This window comes from Gadus chalcogrammus, chromosome 7 (genome assembly GCF_026213295.1).
Source record: "Gadus chalcogrammus isolate NIFS_2021 chromosome 7, NIFS_Gcha_1.0, whole genome shotgun sequence".
NCBI lineage: Eukaryota > Metazoa > Chordata > Actinopteri > Gadiformes > Gadidae > Gadus > Gadus chalcogrammus.
The window spans coordinates 20933020-20957179 of record NC_079418.1 but is presented as its reverse complement, the minus strand read 5'-3'; the positions used below and the strand labels follow the sequence as shown (position 1 = coordinate 20957179).

The window sequence follows — 24160 nt, the reverse complement described above, 5'->3', positions numbered from 1 at the left end:
TTCTTTGTTTACTGCTTGTAAGTATGGTAATGCTTATAACAGCATTGACACACTTTTCAGTAATGAGTCTTGGACAACATTTGAATGTGATAAACGAGCAGCTAATTAGAGCATGTTTTATGTGTGCTTTAAAGTGTGTGGGATCGATCTGAAGTCTAAACTGCTATTGAGGACTTGCCAATATTAGTTTAACCTGCTCTTCACAGTTCACGTTTCTCTTCTTTAAATAACATTATGATTTGAAAACATTTACTAAAGATAAACGTCTTTGAATAATGCTGATGCACATCAATTTGAGCATTTGTCCAATTTTCATTCTTTAATTTTAGATACGAATGCTTCAAGGAAAAAAACACCATAAGTTTTCTCACCATCATGGTATTATCAGTATTCAGTGTCTCAGTCAGTGTGGTAAGTTCTCTTAAATTCTCTATACATCGGCTTAATCTTTCAGGTGTTAGATATTTCAGCTGCAAAGCATTGCTAACTCTTAAGCAAACGTTGTCATTTAAACAACAGCAATTCCCTTTGAACTATGGGAAATTAAGTTTTTGTCCTTCATGTCTTTCGTAGGTCTACCTTCAGTGGAAGGAGCCCGTGTTTCATCAGGTAGGAGTTCAGTCTAGTGTGCATGCCATTGTTTGCGTTTACTGTGTCAGTTAGGTCTTGTGTCAACAATGATCTAGTTTGCACAGTGCATGAGACTGGGCCCTGCAGGAAGGCATTCTGAAGTCTGAATCCACGCATTGCAGTTTACAGTTGGTGGAGCATTGCTATTCTTCATAAATACATTTAAGAAACTCTATACTCTGCACTGAAAGTAAATCCCATTAAACCTTGGCAACCACAAAATACATGTTAAGAGGAACCATTGTTAAGATGCCAGTGAGAGAAATCTTATAGCAAGAACGATCAGAAAATCGTTACCATGAAGGCAGTGTTTTTTTAATGCAGAGGACGATATAACAAAGATTCCATTGTTTTCTCTTTTGATTTGTAAGCGTTGTTTACTGAACACACTGCTGCATGGTGGCAAACACACAAGTAAAAGTAATAACCCTGGTTAGTATAGATCCACTAAAAAGGCTCCCAAATCAAATTCCTACATTCAAAAATATATACATTTGTTTTAAAAGATTAAATAAAGACTCATTCATTATATGGTATATAAGTAGCTTATTTATGCGTTGACAAGTTGTGCGGAGTGAATCTCTAACTTTATTACTTTTTAGGTTGTTTGGGTCAGGTGAAGCTTAGGTTTCGAAGAATTATTCAAACTATATCACTTTTGGGTTGCGTCGTTTTTCAAGCATTATTCTTATTCTGTCCGTTTTTAGGTCATGTACGGTGCGCTCGTAGCTGCCCTAGTAATTCGATCCATCTTCATAGTCACCTGGTAAGTTGGTGGTTGAAATAGGAGAGGACCAAGAAAAAAAAACAATAACCAGATTACATGGTGGCATGTATTCCCTTTGAAACTGTGGTTGATATATGATGTGTGGAGAAACATATAACGTATATTTGTCTTCTTCTTCTTCTTCTTCTTCTTCTTCTTCTTCTTCTTCTTCTTCTTCTTCTTCTTCTTCTTCTTCTTCTTCTTCTTCTTCTTCTTCTCTTCTTCTTCTTCTTCTTCTTCTTCTTCTTCTTCTTCTTCTTCTTCTTCTTCTTCTTCTTCTTCTTCTTCTTCTTCTTCTTCTTCTACTACAGGGTCTACCCCAGGCTCAGGTCTCTGTCTTACATCTCTCTAGGGGTATTCCTGTTAGGGTTCTTGCTGTGGAATATTGACAACCTACTCTGTGACTCTTTAAGGTATGTGAGATAGTATTTGACGTTCATTTGGCAACATAGTAAGAGGCCGTTTGTCTCCGATATATAAATGAGCAGCTCTTTTTGTTATTGTTTTAACCCTAGCTACAAGTTAGGCAATGCATCAGTAGATGTACACAAGTCCAATGAAAGTTTTACCGTTTATAGTCCCGGAAACTGTTGGCGTATCATGTCTCAACTGTAATTTATCCATAAACACAACACTGAGCAATGTAATGCAAGTACTATGAGCTGATCCATTCTAGTAGGTATGAAGACATTTGTTGAAGCTTTCATTGTGCTGATGTTGGTGTGTCTTCTTGTGTCTGTCAGAGCCAGTAGAAAAACTCTGCCTCCTGGTCTTGGGGTAGTGACACAGTTTCATGCCTGGTGGCATATCTTCACAGGCTTGGGGTCCTACCTACACATATTGCTCAGGTAAACATATGGGGTCAATGAATAAACCTAATGATGATGTCATTTTACTACTGCAGCTATATACTTTTTTTAAAGGTCCCATGACATGCTACTTTTGGATGCTTTTATATAGGTGTTAGTTGGCCCCTAAAACAGTATTTGAAGACGTAAAAAAAATCAGCCAGAAGTCCCACAATGAACTTTCCACAAATGTGTTTGTTTTTACCTCTTTACCTCTACCTCTGTTTTTAGTGGTGGGTCAAGGTGGAGGGTGGGGTTGTGGCCCTGAGCAGCTTGCGGCCACGGTACCATGCACTAGTATTTACAGTGGACGTATCGCAATGGCTCAGATTCATAATGTCATACGGAGGCGCACACAGCTTTTGGCCGTCTTCTGTAAATACACTCCGGGTCCTGGAGCTCTATATCTAAATGATATGATATAATTTATATATATCTATATAATATAATATATATATTATAAAAAAAAGAAAAAAAAAAGCTGTAAGCGCCTCCGGATGAATTATGATCTCAAACGACAGCATCAATCTGAAGTACAGACTGAGTGGAGACATGGAGGAGAAAGGGATTGTTGCCGTTTGCGGACTCCGGGTACTTCAACAACGAGACTCGTTGTGGGGGTTATCTCGGCCATGGTTGAGAAGAAATTGGGGGAAAGGTACTTTTGCTTTGACTCCCTTAAGTCAAGATCCGCCGCAGGGCACTACTGCCGCCGCCCGGCAGCGGGGTCAGGCGGGAGACAATCCCGGGGAACATTGTCCTCCATGTCGCGGTTCAATCTGGACTTCAGGGAGTCAAAGCCAAAGTTCCCCAATTCCTTCTCAACCATGGCTCAGATAACACCCACTACGAGTCTCGTTGTGGAAGTACCAGAGACGTCAGAGAACCCGTCGCAGTCTAGTCTTTTCACCAAATGGGAGCTTTACGCAAACCTTACCTTTGCGTGTTATGCGCCATAACACCAACGGCAGAACGGTTATCCAAATGACAAAGAAGTGTAATACACTTGCATTACAGTGTGTGTATTTTCACACACACACACACACACATGTGGCGCTCGCACGGTCGTAGCTCATTGTGTCATAGGTGGGCCAAATTCAATGGGTGGGCAAAGCAGAAAAAGGGGAGGTAACCTGGCCCCTTATGACGACATATGGGGCCAAATTGGCGCTTCTGAGCTTTCATTTTTCAAAGGCGGAGCAGGATACCCGTGATCCGTACGGATCAACCCTCACGCTTCGGGATGCAAGTGATCCGCGGATCGGCTGATAAAAAAAAAAGTTTTACGTTCACGTGATCAGCGTGTGTTTAAAGGACAATTCCGGTATTAACAACATCATCTAGTATCGTAGTTTTATTTGGCGTTCCGTAAATCCCATTGAACCGGAAGCGGACATGTTTATGTTTGGTTGTACTCTTTTCGCTTGGTTCTCCGTATCAACAGTAGAGCTAGAACCGAGCGAAAAGACTACAACCAGCCCCCCTTGCAATGAGCAATGAGTCTTCCAACAGAAATCAATGGATTTATAAAATGCCAAATAAAACACGACAGAAACTGTATTTCGCTACCATACTTGATGAAAAAAAAGAAGATGAGGATATGACTCTAAAGTGTAGACTCTAAACTCTCACCAGGCAATGCAGACATCCTGAATTTAAAGTTGTAAATGCAGGGTTAGGGATTACTTACTATCCATGTTAAAAAGAAGAAGGAATAATACCTCAGATTGCAATTTTTTGAAATATTGACTATGCTTAAAGGAAGCAGGATTATTACCTAATTTTTCACTTTATTTTGTTTGTACACATTTGAAGTTTTTATTTAAAGTCACATTTATCTTGTTATCTTTTTTGTTGTTGTGATCCGACCCGTTACTCAAAAACTGTGACACGATCCGAACCGTGAGTTTTGCGATCCGTTGCACCCCTAATAGGCAGGCTAGGGGAACTCATAATAATGTTAGAAAACCTTATAAAGTTATTTTGCAAACAATGGTGCCTTTAAAATATCTTAACTAAAAGTATCTGAAAGGTAGAACTCAAGCCACCAGAGGGTGCTAAAAGGAAGATTTACCTAGCAGAGGATACAAAAATATATATAAAAATGTCCTGTATATTAATACATTATAAGCTGTAAACTGTAATCTATAAGCAATGATCTTCCTTCACTACAGCCTTCAGATCAGATTAAGCTACCTCAAGTACAGATCAAAAGTGAAGGTACGTAACGCCTTTTGGCTTCTTTCCTTTTACACGCAAATCCTATGCCTTTGTGACGCTGCCTAATTCATAACACCAAACATGTGTGCAGTTTTTATGCGGCGTGTGGCCAACATTGCACATTGAGCCTCAGAAGACAGGCTGAAGACAGGTTGGCCAGTCAACATGTGGTGGCTGCCATCACCAGGCACAAAAACAACAAAGCACGGACCCTGCCAATGACCTAGCTCTCTACCACAGCTGGGGAGTGTCATCGCACCAGATGGGCAGGGGTTCCTCAAGGCACCACCAATGATACCCTCAGATTTTACATTGAGGGCTTGCTAAAATCAGTATAACATTAGGAAGTCTTCGGAGATGGAAGTAGTATTTTAAATAAATGTTATTATCATGATTATTTACCGTTATCATTGGTAAACAAAAAGGGTTGTTATTGAAATGTTTTAGTAAGTGTCGTTGTTGCTGAACCTGCCACAAAAGTCTTATAAGATGCCAATAAATTGTAAAACAAAACAAAAATAAACGTCAGAAGCAAGGCAAAACGTTTATTGAGATCTGCATTGCGACATTGACGATATTTTCTTAACATAGTCCAAGGGAAATGGTTCCATAATCGGGGAAGGTACTTTAAGACTGTAGGGGTAGGTGCAACTGAAGTTGGCTTGCAATCTTATACTCAAAGGAGGTTTATTTACAATGTGATTGTGGTTGAACCATTTCATATAGCTTCTTCCCTTGTTAAGTGGTTTAACTTAAATTCAGGCACTAATAAAGCTTTGAGCTAATCCATGTTGCGTGTCGAAATGTGATTTCAAAATTGAAATACCCGGGGTATTTTGTTTCTAATATTTTTTGTTAGATTTGGGTATTTATATGATTTCAATGTCATTGGCACATATGTTAAAGGTACCTAAAGAAATTCAGTTCTTATGATGAAATATACATGTAACCACAAGATGGCATAGTGTTCTATATCACTCATTGTTTGTTGTATTAGTTTCAAGTGGAAAACGACCTGACTTTACCATTGTGTTTCCTGAACCATATTGTTCTATGCTATGAAGGCTATTGGTTTTTACAAATTGGGGGAAATAAGTTGTATCGGTATTCAAAAAAAGTTTGAATACCTATAAAAACAACATTTGAAACGGCCTGGAGAATATTCCTGTGTATGACTAGAATATAGTTCAAGACTGTTCATATATATGTAAGGTTATCTTTGTATGATGATATAAAGGCCGAAATCAGGTTTTAAAGTTCTATGTAGGATCATCACTGATGTATTTCACCGTGCTGGCAGTAAACCTCATTGATATCGCTTCGAAAAACTGTAGGAACGTTAAGGGTGACCTCATGAGAACAGACACTGTTTTGCATATGTTAGTGTTACGGAGTATGAGATGTTTGTAGCCTGGTAGAGAGGGTCAACACTTGTCAACGAGTGTGCCTTATTTTTATTCTAAGTATGATCCGAGATGCCTTGATGTCAGTTCTAAACAAAGGAAAATAGCTAAATCGTATTCTCTTTCCCTCTTTAGACTACTGTTACTACACTTACTAAGCCATCAAAGCTTTAAAAGGGATGTAAAAAAATAACACCCTATTTATTGTATGCAAATTAATATGTATTCAAACCGACCATTCCAATGTATGTGTTTCACTTTTATGCTGTTTATAGTTTATGGTTTTCATAACATTTGGACTGTAGCTGTACTGTAAAAAGAAAAATGAACTACATTGTAACACTAATCATTGTTTTCTTCTTTCTTTTGTAATTTTTGATCTGTGTGCCCATCTTCATATTATTTGTTGCCATATTAAAGATGGTGAAAACATTCTGGTCACTTCCAGTCATTTCTGGTCACTTCCTCTATTTCTTCAAACATTTCACACGGTTGCAAACGTCTATTCATTCTCGTCAAAGTCTCTGCATGATTCAAGTAACTTTAGTTAGGAATTCTACCCTCCAAACAGCTGGAGAAATACACTGATGTCTACACCACATCAGTAATAGATGTAATGATAACGATACATAAATACACGCACAATGCTTCATCTATGGCACTCGACAATATCACACAGTGGCTCTGTTCACCACCAGATAATGCAGTGTACCGTGGTGGCACTGGGAGTGTTGGATTAGTCATGCAGGTGGAAGGTGTGCCCGCTACACACTGGTTGTAGTCCCTGCCGTGTGAAGGAGGGGGTGCTCAATGCCCACTGTCACCTTGTTGGAGAACGCCCTCGGACAGAACATTAGTTTGAAAGTCGTGCTTAGTGACACGACAAATACTTCCAATTGAAATAAATGAGTTTGAAATTTGTGCTTTTTGGCCCGAAAAAAAAAAAATACGTGTCCCAGATCACGAATGAATACTTTAATGACGTGACTGTGGCACGTATTTCCGTGAGACTGGGTTGTATTATAGGGTTTTTAAAATGTCTTCATGTCCAATATATTGGGATTGAGCCAAAATAATAACCCACTTTTTTATTTGCTAGGGTTGTTTTCTTTGTCCGCAAACCTATTACAAATGATATGCCTTTGAAAATGTGATGTTTTATTTCGCAGTTTGTAAAACATTAAGAGGTTCAGCATCAAACAACGGTTATCAGTTAAAGTTATTTGTACTTTTCTCAAGGACGATATGAAAGCAGCACACTGTCAGCCCAGTGTGCATAATGTAACCTGCCTGCAGCTAGCTGTAGCATGTGTTTGCAAGATGGCTGACAAAACAGAAAATGATACGGTTCACAGTTCAACAAAACAGGCTCCACTCTCTTTCTTGGATAGTAGAACTCTATCTGCCGGGGCAAGTAACCTAAAAATTAAACAGAAAAGAGCTATGAATATTATAACATATATGTTGTTATTATTACACACACGCACACACACTCACACACACACACACACACACACACACACACACACACACACACACACACACACACACACACACACACACACACACACACACACACACACACACACACACACACACACACACACACACACACACACACACACACACACACACACTAATGGACTATAAGAGCTATTATTTGAGTGTAATTTGTTAGAAGTGGCCCAGCTATATTTTGTCACAGCTCTTTATGAGCCTACTTCTGACCCATCAAGGAGTCTCTTCCTTGATTGGATCTTTCTTCACACACAACATATCTCAATGGCAGAGAAACATATGGAGCAGTCGGAGGGGACATCTTTTTGATTGTTTGGTTTCCAAATCTTGCTATCTTTGCTAATTTATACTCCCTCTCTTTAAAACCCTTTCCTATAGCAGCATTAAGAGATTTGATATCCCAACCAGTATCCCCAATTGCATATCACTTCAATATCCCTAGAACCCAAATGTTACTTGCAAAAACCCATGGTAAAGTTAATGTTAATATTAATGTTACTGATAAGCCTACGTCACAATGACACAGACACTGCTGCATGAGAAATTGCAGCCACATAAATTCGAATTCAGGTGAGTTTCTCGGCAGGCAGCCAAGAAACTTGTTCTGTTGAGAAAAATACTATGGTCAGTCAATTTAGAATATTCAAAGAAATGGCATGATAGTTCTTTGATTCTCCAGTAATCCTACCGAACTGACTAATTGCGTGGGGATTGAACCCCGGACGACTGGGTGCAAGTCTGACACACTACCTCGAGACTATCCCCCCTTTTTATCAATGGTCAATATTAAATTAAAATATGTTACACTTAATACTGCTTACGCAACAGATCAGCGGTTTTTGCCAGAGAGCATCCCTGTAATTATTAATGGTTACAGTGTTCACTTTTTGAGTTATTATAAGCTTGTACTCCTCATAGACCTCCACAAGCAGCTTCTGTTTGCCACTGGAAAAGATCCCTTTTCGGACATTTTATCCATGATTCGTTCCATTCACAGTTCTGGGCTGGTTACATATCTCGCGAGCGTGCTTAATCCACGTTAACGTAAGCCTGGCTTGAATTTACCTGAGCGAGGCTGAACTGCTTTGATGGAATGGAAGTTGGCGTTAGTTCTAACCAGGCTTAATCAACTAAGCGAGAGAAACATGGAGCAGTGGGAGGGGACCTCTTTTTGATTGCTTGGTTTCAATATCTTGCTCTCTTTGCCAATTGATACTCTCTCTCTTTAAAACCCTTTCCTATAGCAGCATTAGGAGATTTGATATCCCAACAAGTATCTCCATTTGCATATCACTTGTTGATATCAACTTTGAAAATCGAATCACAAACAAGATATTACATTCAAATGTCTTTATTGTTTAAATTAATCTTTTGTCGATGCATAGTACAAATAAATTAGGATTGAAAAATCATGTTTATTAAAAAATAAATGTTACTACAAAATTATTAGATCTTTGTTAAATATATTATAAAGAAATGTAACACTGGTTTGTTCACTGTGACTGCCATTGGTTGTTAAAACACAATATGAGGTCAGATTCTTCTAGTTAGCGCATGGCAGGAAGTAATCGGTCCTCAGGACACGGAACAGCCTTCCGGTCCTCAGGCTGTACTCAAACATGTTGGACCCACTGTAAATGTAGGTGTAACCTGAGGGGAGAAGAACACAGCGTTAGTGGGTTTGCAGGTGGTACGATGGAGGAACATGTTAAACCTGGCACAATGTAACTGCATTGTTATTTTCATTCAAAATAATTTCAACACATAAGAGTGCAAGAAAACCAAAACGTAAATTGATCTAATTAATATAGGCCTACGGTAGTTGAAAACAGTGACGGCTGGAGTTAAAAAGTTTCTTAGTATATGTTTAGATCAACAACAACTTTGGGGGGTCTAGTCAAGGGTCTAGTGATATAAAATGTAACTGTTTGAAAACGAAAAAAACAAAGAACATTATTTTGACAGCCATTGGCATCATGTCATCACTCACCTCTGTACTGGAATCCAGCCGTCACCTTGCTGGTGTGTCCTGGGAGGAGGGTTTCTATTGACTTGGGGAATCCTGCGTCCATCGTTCGTCTTGCCTCATCATAACTGTGGAAACACAAGAGTGAAACTGTGACTCAAGGCTTGTAAAATGGCACGGGCGGAAATGATCGACCCCTTTGCATGAGTCAGTTATCAGTCGACAGTAGTGTAGTTGTGATTGTTTTTTGGTAGTTTTCTTACCTATAGTACTGGTCGCCCACAAAGAACAAGGTCCTGCGCGTACGGGTATCGTACAAGGCAGCATTGATTTTGTTTACGTTCCTAGGCAGACCGAAATAGTCGATATTCCTGGGAAAGCCGCTCGCCAGACCATACCCGGAGAAAGCCCAGACCTGACGACCTGGAGGGTCACAGGGAAAGAAGCAGGATTAGCACGTGTGAAAAGTTTTCTCCTGCTGATATTTTCTTCATAACACTGTGCTTTTTTTTGAAGCACTATTGAAACAGCTGCCCTTTCTACCATTCTTTTTTTAAAAACTTGCTAAACAATAGCAGATCATTGCTGTGCTGCTGGAGCTTGTACCTTGGAATAGATAGACTCGGTCAGTCTGGCGGCTCTCGAAAGCAGCATCGACTTTTTCGGGGGCGTTGGGCCAGAAGCTGGAGATGAGGGACTGCCGGGCCCTGGGGTTCTGGAGGTGCTTACGCCAGAAGAAACTGCAATACAACAACAACGACAATCAAACAGTGAATGAGAATTCGACAGATCATAAATCCATGAAAGATCATTGTAGTGTAGGGTTATCGTGTTTTGAAGGGTCTCTACCTGCCCTTGAAGAAGAGCATCTCGCCCCTCAGGGTGCTCACAGCGTCGAGAACCATGGTTGCGTCGCAGGAGTTGGGGGTTGTGGGTGGTGTGGGTTCATTTGGGATCACATTGCCGTTAGGACCTGGATGGACATGGTCCAACCAAAATCATCAGTCGAGGAATAAACAGGACGCCGAGACATTTTTAAACATTATTTCTTACAATAGATAGCTTTTTTTGTTGAGATTTACAGGTAGGTAAGCGATCCTAGCAAACAAGTAGCACTAAAATAAAGGTAATCCTTCCACTGACCATAAAGGGACTGGATGCCGTTGACATCGTCGCGGGGCAGCTGAAACGTGTCGGGGTTCTTGTAGATGTAATTTGGGTACATGAGCGCACCGGGGTCCCTGGAGTGGCCCAAGCCCAGGGAATGTCCAAACTCATGGGCCGCAACCAGGAAAAGAACATAACCTGAAAAATACACAAACACAAACATGAAACATGAGAGCCCCGCTATATTGATATGTGCTGTTTATCAACGCGTAATGGTTCATATTCCAGCGATTCTCCGTGCGCCGAACTCACCACTTGTTGAACGGTAGGTGAAATCCTCGTCTTCATCAAAGTGGGCGTCGCCGCCGATCCCCGTGGATGGGGCATAGGCATGGGCGAGGGTGCCCTGGGGGCCGTCGAAGGGGTTGAAATCACCATGCGCTGTTGGCACAACGTCAAAAACACTTTAATGTCAGGTACACCAAACACAGAGATGGCACAATAAGGGAGATGATTGAAGTCCTGTGATGAATCTCCCCAACATCCTTTCAACGTGCAAGTTGGCAAGAACATCCTGAATCAGTGGATTGGTTATTCTGTTTTTATTTTTAGAGGCGCAGTGAACATAAGAATGTCAGCCTAGTGATGCTATAAGCAATTTATCAGCCTATTTCAGTCAAATTTGGCAGCTCACTTTTTGCACTATTGTATTCTATTGCTATATTATTATTTGATAAGATTAGATTTTACATACTATATTATATATTAGTATTATACTTATACTGTATATGGTTTCGATATGGTTTGCTGTTGGTCTGTATTTTGTCGGTTTTCTTTCTTGAATAGTTTGACCAGACATTAATTCCCGAGAAAGCCACAGGGCACATACGTTGCATCTAACAATGTTGGGTTAGTCTCAAGTCTGGCGTCAACACTTACATCGTCTCGCGAAGGAGATCATGATGTCAGCGGTACCGCGCTCGATCCTTCGAAACGTCAGGGGAGTGACCCTGGCCCAAACATTCAACGCTTTTTCCACAGAATCGTCTACCTCTGCACGGGACATGTCCGGAGTGTAGTTCAGAATCCTGTGAAGGCAAAAAGATACATGGAAGTTTGATCAGAAATAACTCTGAGGCGCACTCATCTCAAGACCAACAAACCCCCACCCACACACACACACACACACACACACACACACACACACACACACACACACACACACACACACACACACACACACACACACACACACACACACACACACACACACACACACACACACACACACACACACACACACACACACGCGCACACACACACACACACACACACACAAACCACAAGAGAGAAGCAAACTACAATACATCACCAAGACCCCCTGACACACAGATAGAAACAAGGTGGTGGTCCTGTCTAGCGACACTCTTATGAGTGCTGCCAGGGTTAGGTTCTCAATTCCCACTGGGGTCTACCATGCTAAGAATGTATGCACTCACATTATTATAAAACGTTTTAACAGAATCCACCCAACGGTATGTATTCTGGTGCCTGTTACCTGTAGGTGAGGGCCGTTGTTTGCCACTTAAGGTCCCCCGCGAAAGTGGAGAAGCGGGCGACTTGGGTGTCGGGGACCCCGCAGCGGGCCTTCTTCATCATCTGCATGGTGTCAGCGTCCACTGAGCCAGTGATACTCAGGCCAAAGAAGCGCTGCATTTCCCTGAGCTTCTCGACCATGGGGTTGACCCCCTGGCGACCAAAAGACCTCTCATGCTCTTTGGTGAGGTTGAAGAAGCTCTTGAGGTAGCTCTGTTGGAGAGAGAGAGAGAGAGAGAGAGAGAGAGAGAGAGAGAGAGAGAGAGAGAGAGAGGGGGGTGTAAGGTACAGGAACAATGATCAGACATTGAGGACAATTTTTCTCATGATTTGTAGATTAGGGTGTTTATATGTATACAATGCATTACAAACAACAACCAATTCAAAGTTATTCACCCTTTAAAATGTACAGAGAGCATTGTCTGTTAGCAGTTATTTCCTCAAAAGATAATTGGTGAATACCAATACCAAGTGTAACAACTAAGAGATTACACAGCTAAGCCTCAATAAAAAGTAAAAAGGACTTACCTCTGCAAATTCTTCATCTTTATGGGTGATTTGTTGTGGCGGTTGATCTCTGTCTAGGGGCAGGGAGTAAACCACTGCCGCCGTCAAGCTCAGGAAGATGCACAGGTTCAAAGAGCGCATGTTGTTTTGCCGTGAAGGACTCAAGTTGTGAGTTGGGAGCACCGCAGGCAGGCATTATATACCTTCACGGCCGGGCCCTGATGTGTTGAGTAACAAGCCAAAGTGAGTCACTGGATGAGGAAACACACCGTAGGATGGAGGAAGTAGGAGGGGCTAGGCTAAGGAGAAGGAAAAATACAATCTGCAAACATACTGACACAAAGGAGACACTGCGTGGCACTGTCATATATGTTGCGTTATTTAGGAATGTTTGATCAATTAATGATTCAATTGTCATATATTTTGTTTGTATGATTGAATTTTGGTTATGTTATGTGGCTGGTCAAAAATTAAGTTATTGAGTGACTTATGGACTTAAAAAGTGCAATGCAGCAATGCAGAAATGCAGAGAAGAAATGTTGTTGTGTAGCCAATATTTCTACATGTGCACTGACAAATAAAAGATTTAACGGCATATTGTACAATTAGTATGGGAAGGTGTCATGTGATATAAAAGTGATGGAAAAGTGATGGAAAATCATTATTAACGTTAATACAAGTGATGCTATGGATGAGGGACCTTTAATGAATGAGGTATGTATTGTAATGTTAAGTTGCCTTTGTTTGCTATTGTTTTTTCTTTACCCCATATATCTTTTTGCAAAGCCCTTTCCCTGCTTACCCTCCCGAGTGGTGATTCTGGGTGGCTGTCCCCTGCAGCCTCAGGCTACCATCATTGCCGGGAAGACGGCCCGTAGACATGCTGCCACTCGTAATAGTAACAAGATTCACGCCCAAATTATTTGTAATTAATCCCCGATGACATGCATTACAACTCTTTAGAGGCCTGTCCACAGGATTAGTTGTATGGATATTGTTAAATAGTTGAGTAACAAATTGAAATACTATCGTAATATATTTATCTTTTATAACATAGCATACAATATAGAAACATTACATAATTACAATTTTGAATGGCACATACATGCTTCCAGACTGCTTTAATGGAAGCAGTCTTTTGTATACATATCAATGGAAAACTGAAGTGTTTTCTGGTATGGAATTGTCGGATCCAGTGGTTCCCAAACTTTGATCAGTGATGTACCCCTTGTGACCGATTCCATCCCACCAAGTTCTCCCAGCTTCACAGACAGCTCACTGAAATGTTTTTGTTCTTAATTCTGCTGCTGCAAAAAAAACTGGACACGCATGTACATACATTACATATATACATAAAATATAAAGACGAGACAGAATAACCAATATTTTGGAGCAATGTAAGCTTATTCTACATAGGGCAACATGTAATGACAGGATTTTTTTTCCTATGCGTGTGAACATAGACATTGTTTCCATTGGTGGTCATATGTGGATTAGTTCTTGTGTCATAGGCGCTAAATCAACCAAAAGCTACAAACAGTAGTGGTTGTGCCGACCAATATTTTCCAGGATCTTGCTTTCAAAAATATTAATAAATGTGTCGGTACTTAACTAACCTAACGTTTCTGACTCCCGACTTTGAGACAAACATCTCTGTACTCATGGCAATGTTCATTAACGACCAAAAGCACGGTGTGTAGATCTTTTAATGTGTGAGTTTCCCGCAATGGATAAGTGGAAGGAGTGGAGTGTGGAGTGGAGTGTGGTTATACTGGGCTGTATACATTTATTTTTGGTACTGAGACTTCTGTCAGCCACAGGACTGTTTGTGAAGGTAAATCACAGGTTTCTTTCGAATAACCCCTAGACCAGGGGTCACCAACACGGTGCCCGCGGGCACCAGGGCGCCCCCAAGGCCCATGTGAGGCGCCCGCAGGCCGGTTCTAAACATAGCACAACTCATTCTTGAACAACCTTTTCCACCCTTTTTTAAATCATTGACTTGTTGATAATTATTGTGAGAAATCATAAACATGATCAGTGTCTTCACATAGATGATTATAATTAATCAATAATAATAATAACATGTAACTGAAGGCAAACTGAGCAAATTTGTTATTTCAGAAGTGTATCAAACTAGGTGCCCTTCGTATGATTAAGTAGCCATGAAGTAGGTTGGTGACCCCTGCCCTAGACCCATCCAGGTACCCCGAGGGGTACTAGTACCCCACTTTGACAACCGCTGGGTGATGATTTTCCCATTGTTGATAATTACAATTATCAACAATGGGAATGAGAAATGTTGTCAATTTCTCATTGACAACATTAAAAACAGATGACATAGTGACAACACAGTCTTATGTGCCAATATAATGTAATCGTTTTAACCACATCCCTGTCTGGTTCATTACTTCCTGTAAACTACGTCAACAGACAATACGTAATATTTGTATTTCTGGATTTATGCAAGCCAAGACTATAGACAGAAACACTAAAACACACACACACACACACAGGGGCGGCCCCAGCACATTTGGCGCTCTAGGCGAGCTTCACTCCTGGCGCCCCCCCCCCCTCCGCAAAAAAAAAATAATAATAATAATAATAATAAAAAAAAATAATAATAAAATAAAAGTTTGTTAATTCCCCACGAAAACTGAATTGCAACCTTGAAAAACAGTTTTGCCCTGTAACTGCATTTCTTTCACATAAACACAACAACGATCGCAACGATGAACAAACATTAATTCAAGAATAAAATCCACGGAGGAAAAAATTGCGCCCCGGATGGCTTTTGCCTCTTCATTTTCTTGATTTCGTTCTTGATTCTCGATTCTTGAAAACACTCTAACCAAACGCCTTATAGTACTAGCATGTTCTGACGAAACCAAGGAGGTAGGTTCCCCTTCCGTTTTCGATTTTTGGCTCATTTTACCCTAATGTTAGATTTATTTTTTTTAATGTCAAAATATTGGTTGGAGATATATAAGGGGCGCAAAAATATGCGCCAGGAGGGACATTTTTTTTTTTTTTTTTTTTTTCGGGCGCATTATTTTGCGCTCCCCCTCTAGATGGCACTCTAGGCGGCCGCCTAACCCGCCTGTAGGGAAGGCCGCCCCTGCACACACACACACCCACACGTACACAAACACGCACGCACACTCACACAAACATACACGCGCACACAACAAACGGCAAGAAAAAGGAAGCAACGCATACACGAAAGCGCACGCACACACGCACGCACACGCGCACACACCGTGCGTCAAGACAAAGGCAGCGACACACTGGCCGAGCTAAGATGTTACGTTTTTAAACATGACGGCTAAACGAAGAGGAGAGACAATTTCTCACCTCGACAATCAACGGCGGTGGTTCTTTTTGTCAGATAAAAAACGTTAAACTCAAACATCGCACTGACCGGCTTATCAACAGATAAGTCACGTGATCTTACAGAGACAGTGTCCATATAACACAGTACGAAAACATGTCAATAACACAGTATGGTGAATTATGTCTCTAGAGTCCACCACAAGACTAAACTTTGTTGCTCAAATGTAATATTACCCTCATCCTTCAGCCTACCGAAATGTTTTTACACTTTGTTGCTTAAACTTAATATTACACTCCTACTTGAGCCTCCCCAAATGTCTTGCGATATTGATATCCCCCCTCACCCCTGCAGGCTGTTTTAGTTGTTTTATTTTTCTTATGTTTGTGTGTATGCTATGTGTGACTGTATGCTACTGCTGCCTGTCTTGGCCAGTACACTGGAAGAGATGTTTAATCTCAATGATGTTTATACTTACTAACAAATGTAAGGCAACTAACCAATAGTAGTTGCCTTACATTTGATGTCAATGCACTTTTCAGCCCAGAATAACAGTAAAAGCTATTTAATAATTGATTTGCATGCATAATGTACTAAACTTTCCATTGAACAATTAGCCCTGTTACCATAAATTGACTAATTTTATAATGTGATCAAGCTGATTTCAGACACACGTGTGAGTCCTGATATTCTCCAAATGGGACGTATGTGTGAACAACATATCCTGACATTTTTACGCTGAAAATCTCCTGAAAAATACTACCCCTGAGGTACGATTTTCTCCGTAGGAAATGTAAATTACCTTATATGTGAATGAGGATTAGAAAGTTGGTGTTTCTCACAACACTTCAGTGGGCGTGTTGATGAAGCTTCTGCATGTCGTTGAGTGGCCATCTAAATGATATTCAGCCTGTTGCCTTTTGTTCGCTGAACGGTTAAAAAATATTTAAATGTTTGCACTGCTTTTTAAGAGTCATTTGGGGTGAACGCATGTTGTATGTTATAAAATTATTGGCAAAATGTTATTATATTATGCCCTCAGAAATTTGTTACATTATCGACTGGGGTTTCCACATTATTGTTATCGGTTCAATTACAACTCGAAGTTGAATACAGTATAATCTAATCATTCTAACCACTTCTCTCTGTGCTTCTTCCTTTCAACGACGGAGCCCCCAGACAGAAACACATGCACAAACACACACAGGGGCACACAGACACACACACACACACACACACACACACACACACACACACACACACACACACACACACACACACACACACACACACACACACACACACACACACACACACACACACACACACACACACGCGCACACACACACACACACACACACACACACACACACACACACACACACACACACACAGCTGCTTAACAGAATGTCCCCTCCTTGGTCAGAAACAAAAGACAAGGGGTCTGAGTTGGGGGCTCTTTGTGCTGTATGATCTTGATCTCTCTGGATATGACAGGACCTTTGATGCTCGACAGAACACAGAACCTCGCCTGTGTGTCTGTGTTTTGGGAATGAAAGGGTTCCTTGAGCGTAATATGTGATTGTCTGTTTGTCAATACATTCCAGGAAAATGTCTGAACATGATTTTTTTATCAGAGAGTAGTATGTTGCATAGATATTCTACCATATAACACAATTGATAAATGTAAATGGCTATAACAGATATTATTTTAGTGTAATCTGTTAGAAGTAGCCTAGCTATCTTTTGTTCGCAGCAATAGGCCTTTTTCTGACAAATCAAGGTATCTCTTTCTTGATTGGATCTTTTTTCACAGACAACATTTGTCAATGGTGGCGACACATATTGTTGGGAGGGGACCTCTTTTTGATTGTTTGGTTTCAATATCTTGCTCTCTTTGCCAATTGATACTCTCTCTCTTTAAAACCCTTTCCTATAGCAGCATTAGGAGATTTGATATCCCAACAAGCATCTCCATTTGCATATCACTTGTTGATATCAACTTTGAAAATCGAATCACAAACAAGATATTACATTCAAATGTCTTTATTGTTTAAATTAATCTTTTGTCGATGCATAGTACAAATAAATTAGGATTGAAAAATCATGTTTATTAAAAAATAAGTTTTACTACAAAATTATTAGATCTTTGTTAAATATATTATAAAGAAATGTAACACTGGTTTGTTCACTGCGACTGCCATTGGTTGTTAAAACACAATATGAGGTCAGATTCTTCTAGTTAGCACATGGCAGGAAGTAATCGTTCCTCAGGGCACGGAACAGCCTTCCGGTCCTCAGGCTGTACTCAAGCATGTTGGACCCGCTGTAAATGTAGGTGTAACCTGAGGGAAGAAGAACACAGCGTTAGTGGGTTTGCAGGTGGTACGATGGAGGAACATGTTAAACCTGGCACAATGTAACTGCATTGTCATTTTCATTCAAAATAATTTCAACACATAAGAGTGCAAGAAAACCAAAACGTAAATCGATCTAATTAATATACGGTAGTTGAAAACAGTGACGGCTGGAGTTAAAAAGTTTCTTAGTATATGTTTAGATCAACAACAACTTTGGGGGGTCTAGTCAAGGGTCTAGTGATATAAAATGTAACTGTTTGAAAACGAAAAAAACAAAGAACATTATTTGACAACCATTGGCATCATGTCATCACTCACCTCTGTACTGGAATCCAGCCGTCACCTTGCTGGTGTGTCCTGGGAGGAGGGTTTCTATTGACTTGGGGAATCCTGCGTCCATCGTGCGCCTTGCCTCATCATAACTGTGGAAACACAAGAGTGAAACTGTGATTCAAGGCTCGTAAAATGGCGCAGACGGAAACGATCGACCCCTTTGCTTGAGTCAGTTATCAGTCGACAGTAGTGTAGTTGTGATTGTTTTTGGTAGTTTTCTTACCTATAGTACTGGTCGCCCACAAAGAACAAGGTCCTGCGTGTATGGGTATCGTACAAGGCAGCATTGATTTTGTTTATGTTCCTAGGCAGACCGAAATAGTCGATATTCCTGGGAAAGCCGCTCGCCAGATCATACCCGGAGAAAGCCCAGACCTGACGACCTGGAGGGTCACAGGGAAAGAAGCAGGATTAGCACGTGTGAAAAGTTTTCTCCTGCAGATATTTTCTTCATAACACTGTGCTTTTTTTTGAAGCACTATTAAAACAGCTGCCCTTTCTACCATTCTTTTTTTAAAAACTTGCTAAACAATAGCAGATCATTGCTGTGCTGCTGGAGCTTGTACCTTGGAATAGATAGACTCGGTCAGTCTGGCGGCTCTCGAAAGCAGCATCGACTTTTTCGGGGGCGTTGGGCCAGAAGCTGGAGATGAGGGACTGCCGGGCCCTGGGGTTCTGGAGGTGCTTACGCCAGAAGAAACTGCAATACAACAACAACAACGACAATCAAACAGTGAATGAGAATTCGACAGATCATAAATCCATGAAAGGTCATTGTAGTGTAGGGTTATCGTGTTTTGAAGGGTCTCTACCTGCCCTTGAAGAAGAGCATCTCGCCCCTCAGGGTGCTCACAGCGTCGAGAACCATGGTTGCGTCGCAGGAGTTGGGGGTTGTGGGTGGTGTGGGTTTATTTGTGCTCACATTGCCGTTAGGACCTGGATGGACATGGTCCAACCAAAATCATCAGTCGAGGAATAAACAGGACGCCGAGACATTTTTAAACATTATTTCTTACAATAGATGGCTTTTTTTGTTGAGATTTACAGGTAGGTAAGCGATCCTAGCAAACAAGTAGCACTAAAATAAAGGTAATCCTTCCACTGACCATAAAGGGACTGGATGCCGTTGACATCGTCGCGGGGCAGCTGAAACGTGTCGGGGTTCTTGTAGATGTAATTTGGGTACATGAGCGCACCGGGGTCCCTGGAGTGGCCCAAGCCCAGGGAATGTCCAAACTCATGGGCCGCAACCAGGAAAAGAACATAACCTGAAAAATACACAAACACAAACATGAAACATGAGAGCCCCGCTATATTGATATGTGCTGTTTATCAACGCGTAATGGTTCATATTCCAGCGATTCTCCGTGCGCCGAACTCACCACTTGTTGAACGGTAGGTGAAATCCTCGTCTTCATCAAAGTGGGCGTCGCCGCCGATCCCCGTGGATGGGGCATAGGCATGGGCGAGGGTGCCCTGGGGGCCGTCGAAGGGGTTGAAATCACCATGCGCTGTTGGCACAACGTCAAAAACACTTTAATGTCAGGTACACCAAACACAGAGATGGCACAATAAGGGAGATGATTGAAGTCCTGTGATGAATCTCCCCAACATCCTTTCAACGTGCAACTTGGCAAGAACATCCTGAATCAGTGGATTGGTTATTCTGTTTTTGTTTTTAGAGGCGCAGTGAACATAAGAATGTCAGCCTAGTGATGCTATAAGCAATTTATCAGCCTATTTCAGTCAAATTTGGCAGCTCACTTTTTGCACTATTCATTATATTGTATTCTATTGCTATATTATTATTTGATAAGATTAGATTTTACATACTATATTATATATTAGTATTATACTTATACTGTATATGGTTTCGATATGGTTTGCTGTTGGTCTGTATTTTGTTGGTTTTCTTTCTTGAATAGTTTGACCAGACATTAATTCCCGAGAAAGCCAAAGGGCACATACGTTGCATCTAACAATGTTGGGTTAGTCTCAAGTCTGGCGTCAACACTTACATCGTCTCGCGAAGGAGATCATGATGTCAGCGGTACCGCGCTCGATCCTTCGAAACGTCAGGGGAGTGACCTTGGCCCAAACATTCAACGCTTTTTCCACAGAATCGTCTACCTCTGCCCGGGACATGTCCGGAGTGTAGTTCAGAATCCTGTGAAGGCAAAAAGATACATGGAAGTTTGATCAGAAATAACTCTGAGGCGCACTCATCTCAAGACCAACAAACCCCCCCACACACACACACACACACACACACACACACACACACACACACACACACACACACACACACACACACACACACACACACACACACACACACACACACAAACACACACACACACACACACACACACACACACACACACACACACACACACACACACACACACACACACACACGCGCACACACACACACACACACACAAACCACAAGAGAGAAGCAAACTACAATACATCACCAAGACCCCCTGACACACAGATAGAAACAAGGTGGTGGTCCTGTCTAGCGACACTCTTATGAGTGCTGCCAGGGTTAGGTTCTCAATTCCCACTGGGGTCTACCATGCTAAGAATGTATGCACTCACATTATTATAAAACGTTTTAACAGAATCCACCCAATGGCATGTATTCTGGTGCCTGTTACCTGTAGGTGAGGGCCGTTGTTTGCCACTTAAGGTCCCCCGCGAAAGTGGAGAAGCGGGCGACTTGGGTGTCGGGGACCCCGCAGCGGGCCTTCTTCATCATCTGCATGGTGTCAGCGTCCACTGAGCCAGTGATACTCAGGCCAAAGAAGCGCTGCATTTCCCTAAGCTTCTCGACCATGGGGTTGACCCCCTGGCGACCAAAAGACCTCTCATGCTCTTTGGTGAGGTTGAAGAAGCTCTTGAGGTAGCTCTGTTGGAGAGAGAGAGAGAGAGAGAGAGAGAGAGAGAGAGAGAGAGAGAGAGAGAGGGAGAGAGAGAGAGAGAGAGAGAGAGAGAGAGAGAGAGAGAGAGAGAGAGAGAGAGAGAGAGAGGGGGGTGTAAGGTACAGGAACAATGATCAGACATTGAGGACAATTTTTCTCATGATTTGTAGATTAGGGTGTTTATATGTATACAATGCATTACAAACAACAACCAATTCAAAGTTATTCACCCTTTAAAATGTACAGAGAGCATTGTCTGTTAGCAGTTATTTCCTCAAAAGATAATTGGTGAATACCAATACCAAGTGTAACAACTAAGAGATTACACAGCTAAGCCTCAATAAAAAGTAAAAAGGACTTACCTCTGCAAATTCTTCATCTTTATGGGTGATTTGTTGTGGCGGTTGATCTCTGTCTAGGGGCAGGGAGTAAACCACTGCCGCCGTCAAGCTCAGGAAGATGCACAGGTTCAAAGAGCGCATGTTGTTTTGCCGTGAAGGACTCAAGTTGTGAGTTGGGAGCACCGCAGGCAGGCATTATATACCTTCACGGCCGGGCCCTGATGTGTTGAGTAACAAGCCAAAGTGAGTCACTGGATGAGGAAACACACCGTAGGATGGAGGAAGTAGGAGGGGCTAGGCTAAGGAGAAGGAAAAATACAATCTGCAAACATACTGACACAAAGGAGACACTGCCTGGCACTGTCATATATGTTGCGTTATTTAGGAATGTTTGATCAATTAATGATTCAATTGTCATATATTTTGTTTGTATGGTTGAATTTTGGTTATGTTATGTGGCTGGTCAAAAATTAAGTTATTGAGTGACTTATGGACTTAAAAAGTGCAATGCAGCAATGCAGAAATGCAGAGAAGAAATGTTGTTGTGTAGCCAATATTTCTACATGTGCACTGACAAATAAAAGATTTAACGGCATATTGTACAATTAGTATGGGAAGGTGTCATGTGATATAAAAGTGATGGAAAAGTGATGGAAAATCATTATTAACGTTAATACAAGTGATGCTATGGATGAGGGACCTTTAATGAATGAGGTATGTATTGTAATGTTAAGGTGCCTTTGTTTGCTAGTGTTTTTCTTTACCCCATATATCTTTTTGCAAAGCCCTTTCCCTGCTTACCCTCCCGAGTGGTGATTCTGGGTGGCTGTCCCCTGCAGCCTCAGGCTACCATCATTGCCGGGAAGACGGCCCGTAGACATGCTGCCACTCGTAATAGTAACAAGATTCACGCCCAAATTATTTGTAATTAATCCCCGATGACATGCATTACAACTCTTTAGAGGCCTGTCCACAGGATTAGTTGTATGGATATTGTTAAATAGTTGAGTAACAAATTGAAATACTATCGTAATATATTTATTTTTTATAACATAGCATACAATATAGAAACATTACATAATTACAATTTTGAATGGCACATACATGCTTCCTGACTGCTTTAATGGAAGCAGTCTTTTGTATACATATCAATGGAAAACTGAAGTGTTTTCTGGTATGGAATTGTCGGATCCAGTGGTTCCCAAACTTTGATCAGTGATGTACCCCTTGTGACCGATTCCATCCCACCAAGTTCTCCCAGCTTCACAGACAGCTCACTGAAATGTTTTTGTTCTTAATTCTGCTGCTGCAAAAAAAACTGGACACGCATGTACATACATTACATATATACATAAAATATAAAGACGAGACAGAATAATCAATATTTTGGAGCAATATAAGCTTATTCTACATAAGGCAACATGTAATGACAGGATTTTTTTTTCCTATGCGTGTGAACATAGGCATTGTTTCCATTGGTGGTCATATGTGGATTAGTTCTTGTGTCATAGCCGTTAAATCAACCAAAAGCTACAAACAGTAGTGGTTGTGCCGACCAATATTTTCCAGGATCTTGCTTTCAAAAATATTAATAAATGTGTCGGTACTTAACTAACCTAACGTTTCTGACTCCCGACTTTGAGACAAACATCTCTGTACTCATGGCAACGTTCATTAACGACCAAAAGCACGGTGTGTAGATCTTTTAATGTGTGAGTTTCCCGCAATGGATAAGTGGAAGGAGTGGAGTGTGGAGTGGAGTGTGGTTATACTGGGCTGTATACATTTATTTTTGGTACTGAGACTTCTGGCAGCCACAGGACTGTTTGTGAAGGTAAATCACAGATTTCTTTCGAATAACCCCTAGACCAGGGGTCACCAACACGGTGCCCGCGGGCACCAGGGCGCCCCCAAGGCCCATGTGAGGCGCCCGCAGGCCGGTTCTAAACATAGCACAACTCATTCTTGAACAACCTTTTCCCACCTTTTTTAAATCATTGTTGATAATTATTGTGAGAAATCATTAACATGATCAGTGTCTTCACATAGATGATTATAATTAATCAATAATAATAATAATAATATGTAACTGAAGGCAAACTGAGCAAATTTGTTATTTCAGAAGTGTATCAAACTAGGTGCCCTTCGTATGATGAAGTAGCCAAGGATTAGGTTGGTGACCCCTGCCCTAGACCCATCCAGGTACCCCGAGGGGTACTAATACCCCACTTTGACAACCGCTGGGTGATGATTTTCCCATTGTTGATAATTACAATTATCAACAATGGGAATGAGAAATGTTGTCCA

The 24160-nt window shown here is 41.2% G+C and overlaps 3 protein-coding genes across 3 annotated transcripts in view; 1 reads left to right on the top strand and 2 right to left on the bottom strand.

Moving 5' to 3' along the window:
- The window catches only part of LOC130385649 (alkaline ceramidase 3-like), a 10028-nt gene extending 3711 nt beyond the window's left edge, over nucleotides 1-6317 (top strand). Inside the window, exons 4-11 of the mRNA XM_056594269.1 lie at nucleotides 1-17; nucleotides 330-411; nucleotides 574-609; nucleotides 1338-1396; nucleotides 1708-1809; nucleotides 2140-2244; nucleotides 4419-4464; nucleotides 4556-6317. The exon at nucleotides 1-17 is cut by the window's left edge and continues 36 nt beyond it. Of these exons, the coding sequence (XP_056450244.1) occupies nucleotides 1-17; nucleotides 330-411; nucleotides 574-609; nucleotides 1338-1396; nucleotides 1708-1809; nucleotides 2140-2244; nucleotides 4419-4464; nucleotides 4556-4609 (501 nt within the window). The 3' untranslated portion in view covers nucleotides 4610-6317. The remainder of the gene's footprint in view (nucleotides 18-329; nucleotides 412-573; nucleotides 610-1337; nucleotides 1397-1707; nucleotides 1810-2139; nucleotides 2245-4418; nucleotides 4465-4555) is intronic.
- A 2461-nt stretch (nucleotides 6318-8778) lies between these two features.
- Nucleotides 8779-13407, bottom strand: LOC130385632 (collagenase 3-like). The gene is made up of 11 exons (XM_056594251.1): nucleotides 13364-13407; nucleotides 12583-12779; nucleotides 12017-12267; nucleotides 11398-11546; nucleotides 10771-10899; nucleotides 10495-10656; nucleotides 10201-10324; nucleotides 9958-10091; nucleotides 9615-9774; nucleotides 9376-9479; nucleotides 8779-9035 (listed from the first exon to the last, which is right to left on the bottom strand). Exons 2-11 carry the CDS (start codon nucleotides 12700-12702, stop codon nucleotides 8929-8931), a joined length of 1440 nt encoding a protein of 479 aa, XP_056450226.1. The 5' UTR covers nucleotides 12703-12779; nucleotides 13364-13407; the 3' UTR covers nucleotides 8779-8928.
- Nucleotides 13408-17942: 4535 nt separating this feature from the next.
- LOC130385629 (stromelysin-1-like) lies at nucleotides 17943-22698 on the bottom strand. Its single transcript, XM_056594249.1, has 11 exons — nucleotides 22655-22698; nucleotides 21875-22071; nucleotides 21249-21499; nucleotides 20604-20752; nucleotides 19968-20096; nucleotides 19692-19853; nucleotides 19398-19521; nucleotides 19152-19285; nucleotides 18809-18968; nucleotides 18571-18674; nucleotides 17943-18237 (listed from the first exon to the last, which is right to left on the bottom strand). The coding sequence occupies exons 2-11, from the start codon at nucleotides 21992-21994 to the stop codon at nucleotides 18131-18133; spliced, it is 1440 nt and encodes a 479-aa protein (XP_056450224.1). The 5' UTR covers nucleotides 21995-22071; nucleotides 22655-22698; the 3' UTR covers nucleotides 17943-18130.
- Nucleotides 22699-24160: the final 1462 nt, after the last annotated feature.

Bases quoted from the DNA above. Each gene is read 5' to 3' on its own strand.
- LOC130385632 (XM_056594251.1), bottom strand. From the start codon at position 12,702: ATGCGCTCTTTGAACCTGTGCATCTTCCTGAGCTTGACGGCGGCAGTG. The intron at 12,268-12,582 runs GTAAGTCCTTTT...TCTCTCCAACAG, and splicing joins AAGATGAAGAATTTGCAGAG to AGCTACCTCAAGAGCTTCTT. The intron at 9,036-9,375 runs GTGAGTGATGAC...TTCTCCCCTCAG, and splicing joins GGCTGGATTCCAGTACAGAG to GTTACACCTACATTTACAGT.
- LOC130385629 (XM_056594249.1), bottom strand. From the start codon at position 21,994: ATGCGCTCTTTGAACCTGTGCATCTTCCTGAGCTTGACGGCGGCAGTG. The intron at 20,753-21,248 runs GTAACAGGCACC...TTGCCTTCACAG, and splicing joins ACAACGGCCCTCACCTACAG to GATTCTGAACTACACTCCGG. The intron at 19,286-19,397 runs GTAGAGACCCTT...GTTGTATTGCAG, and splicing joins ATGCTCTTCTTCAAGGGCAG to TTTCTTCTGGCGTAAGCACC.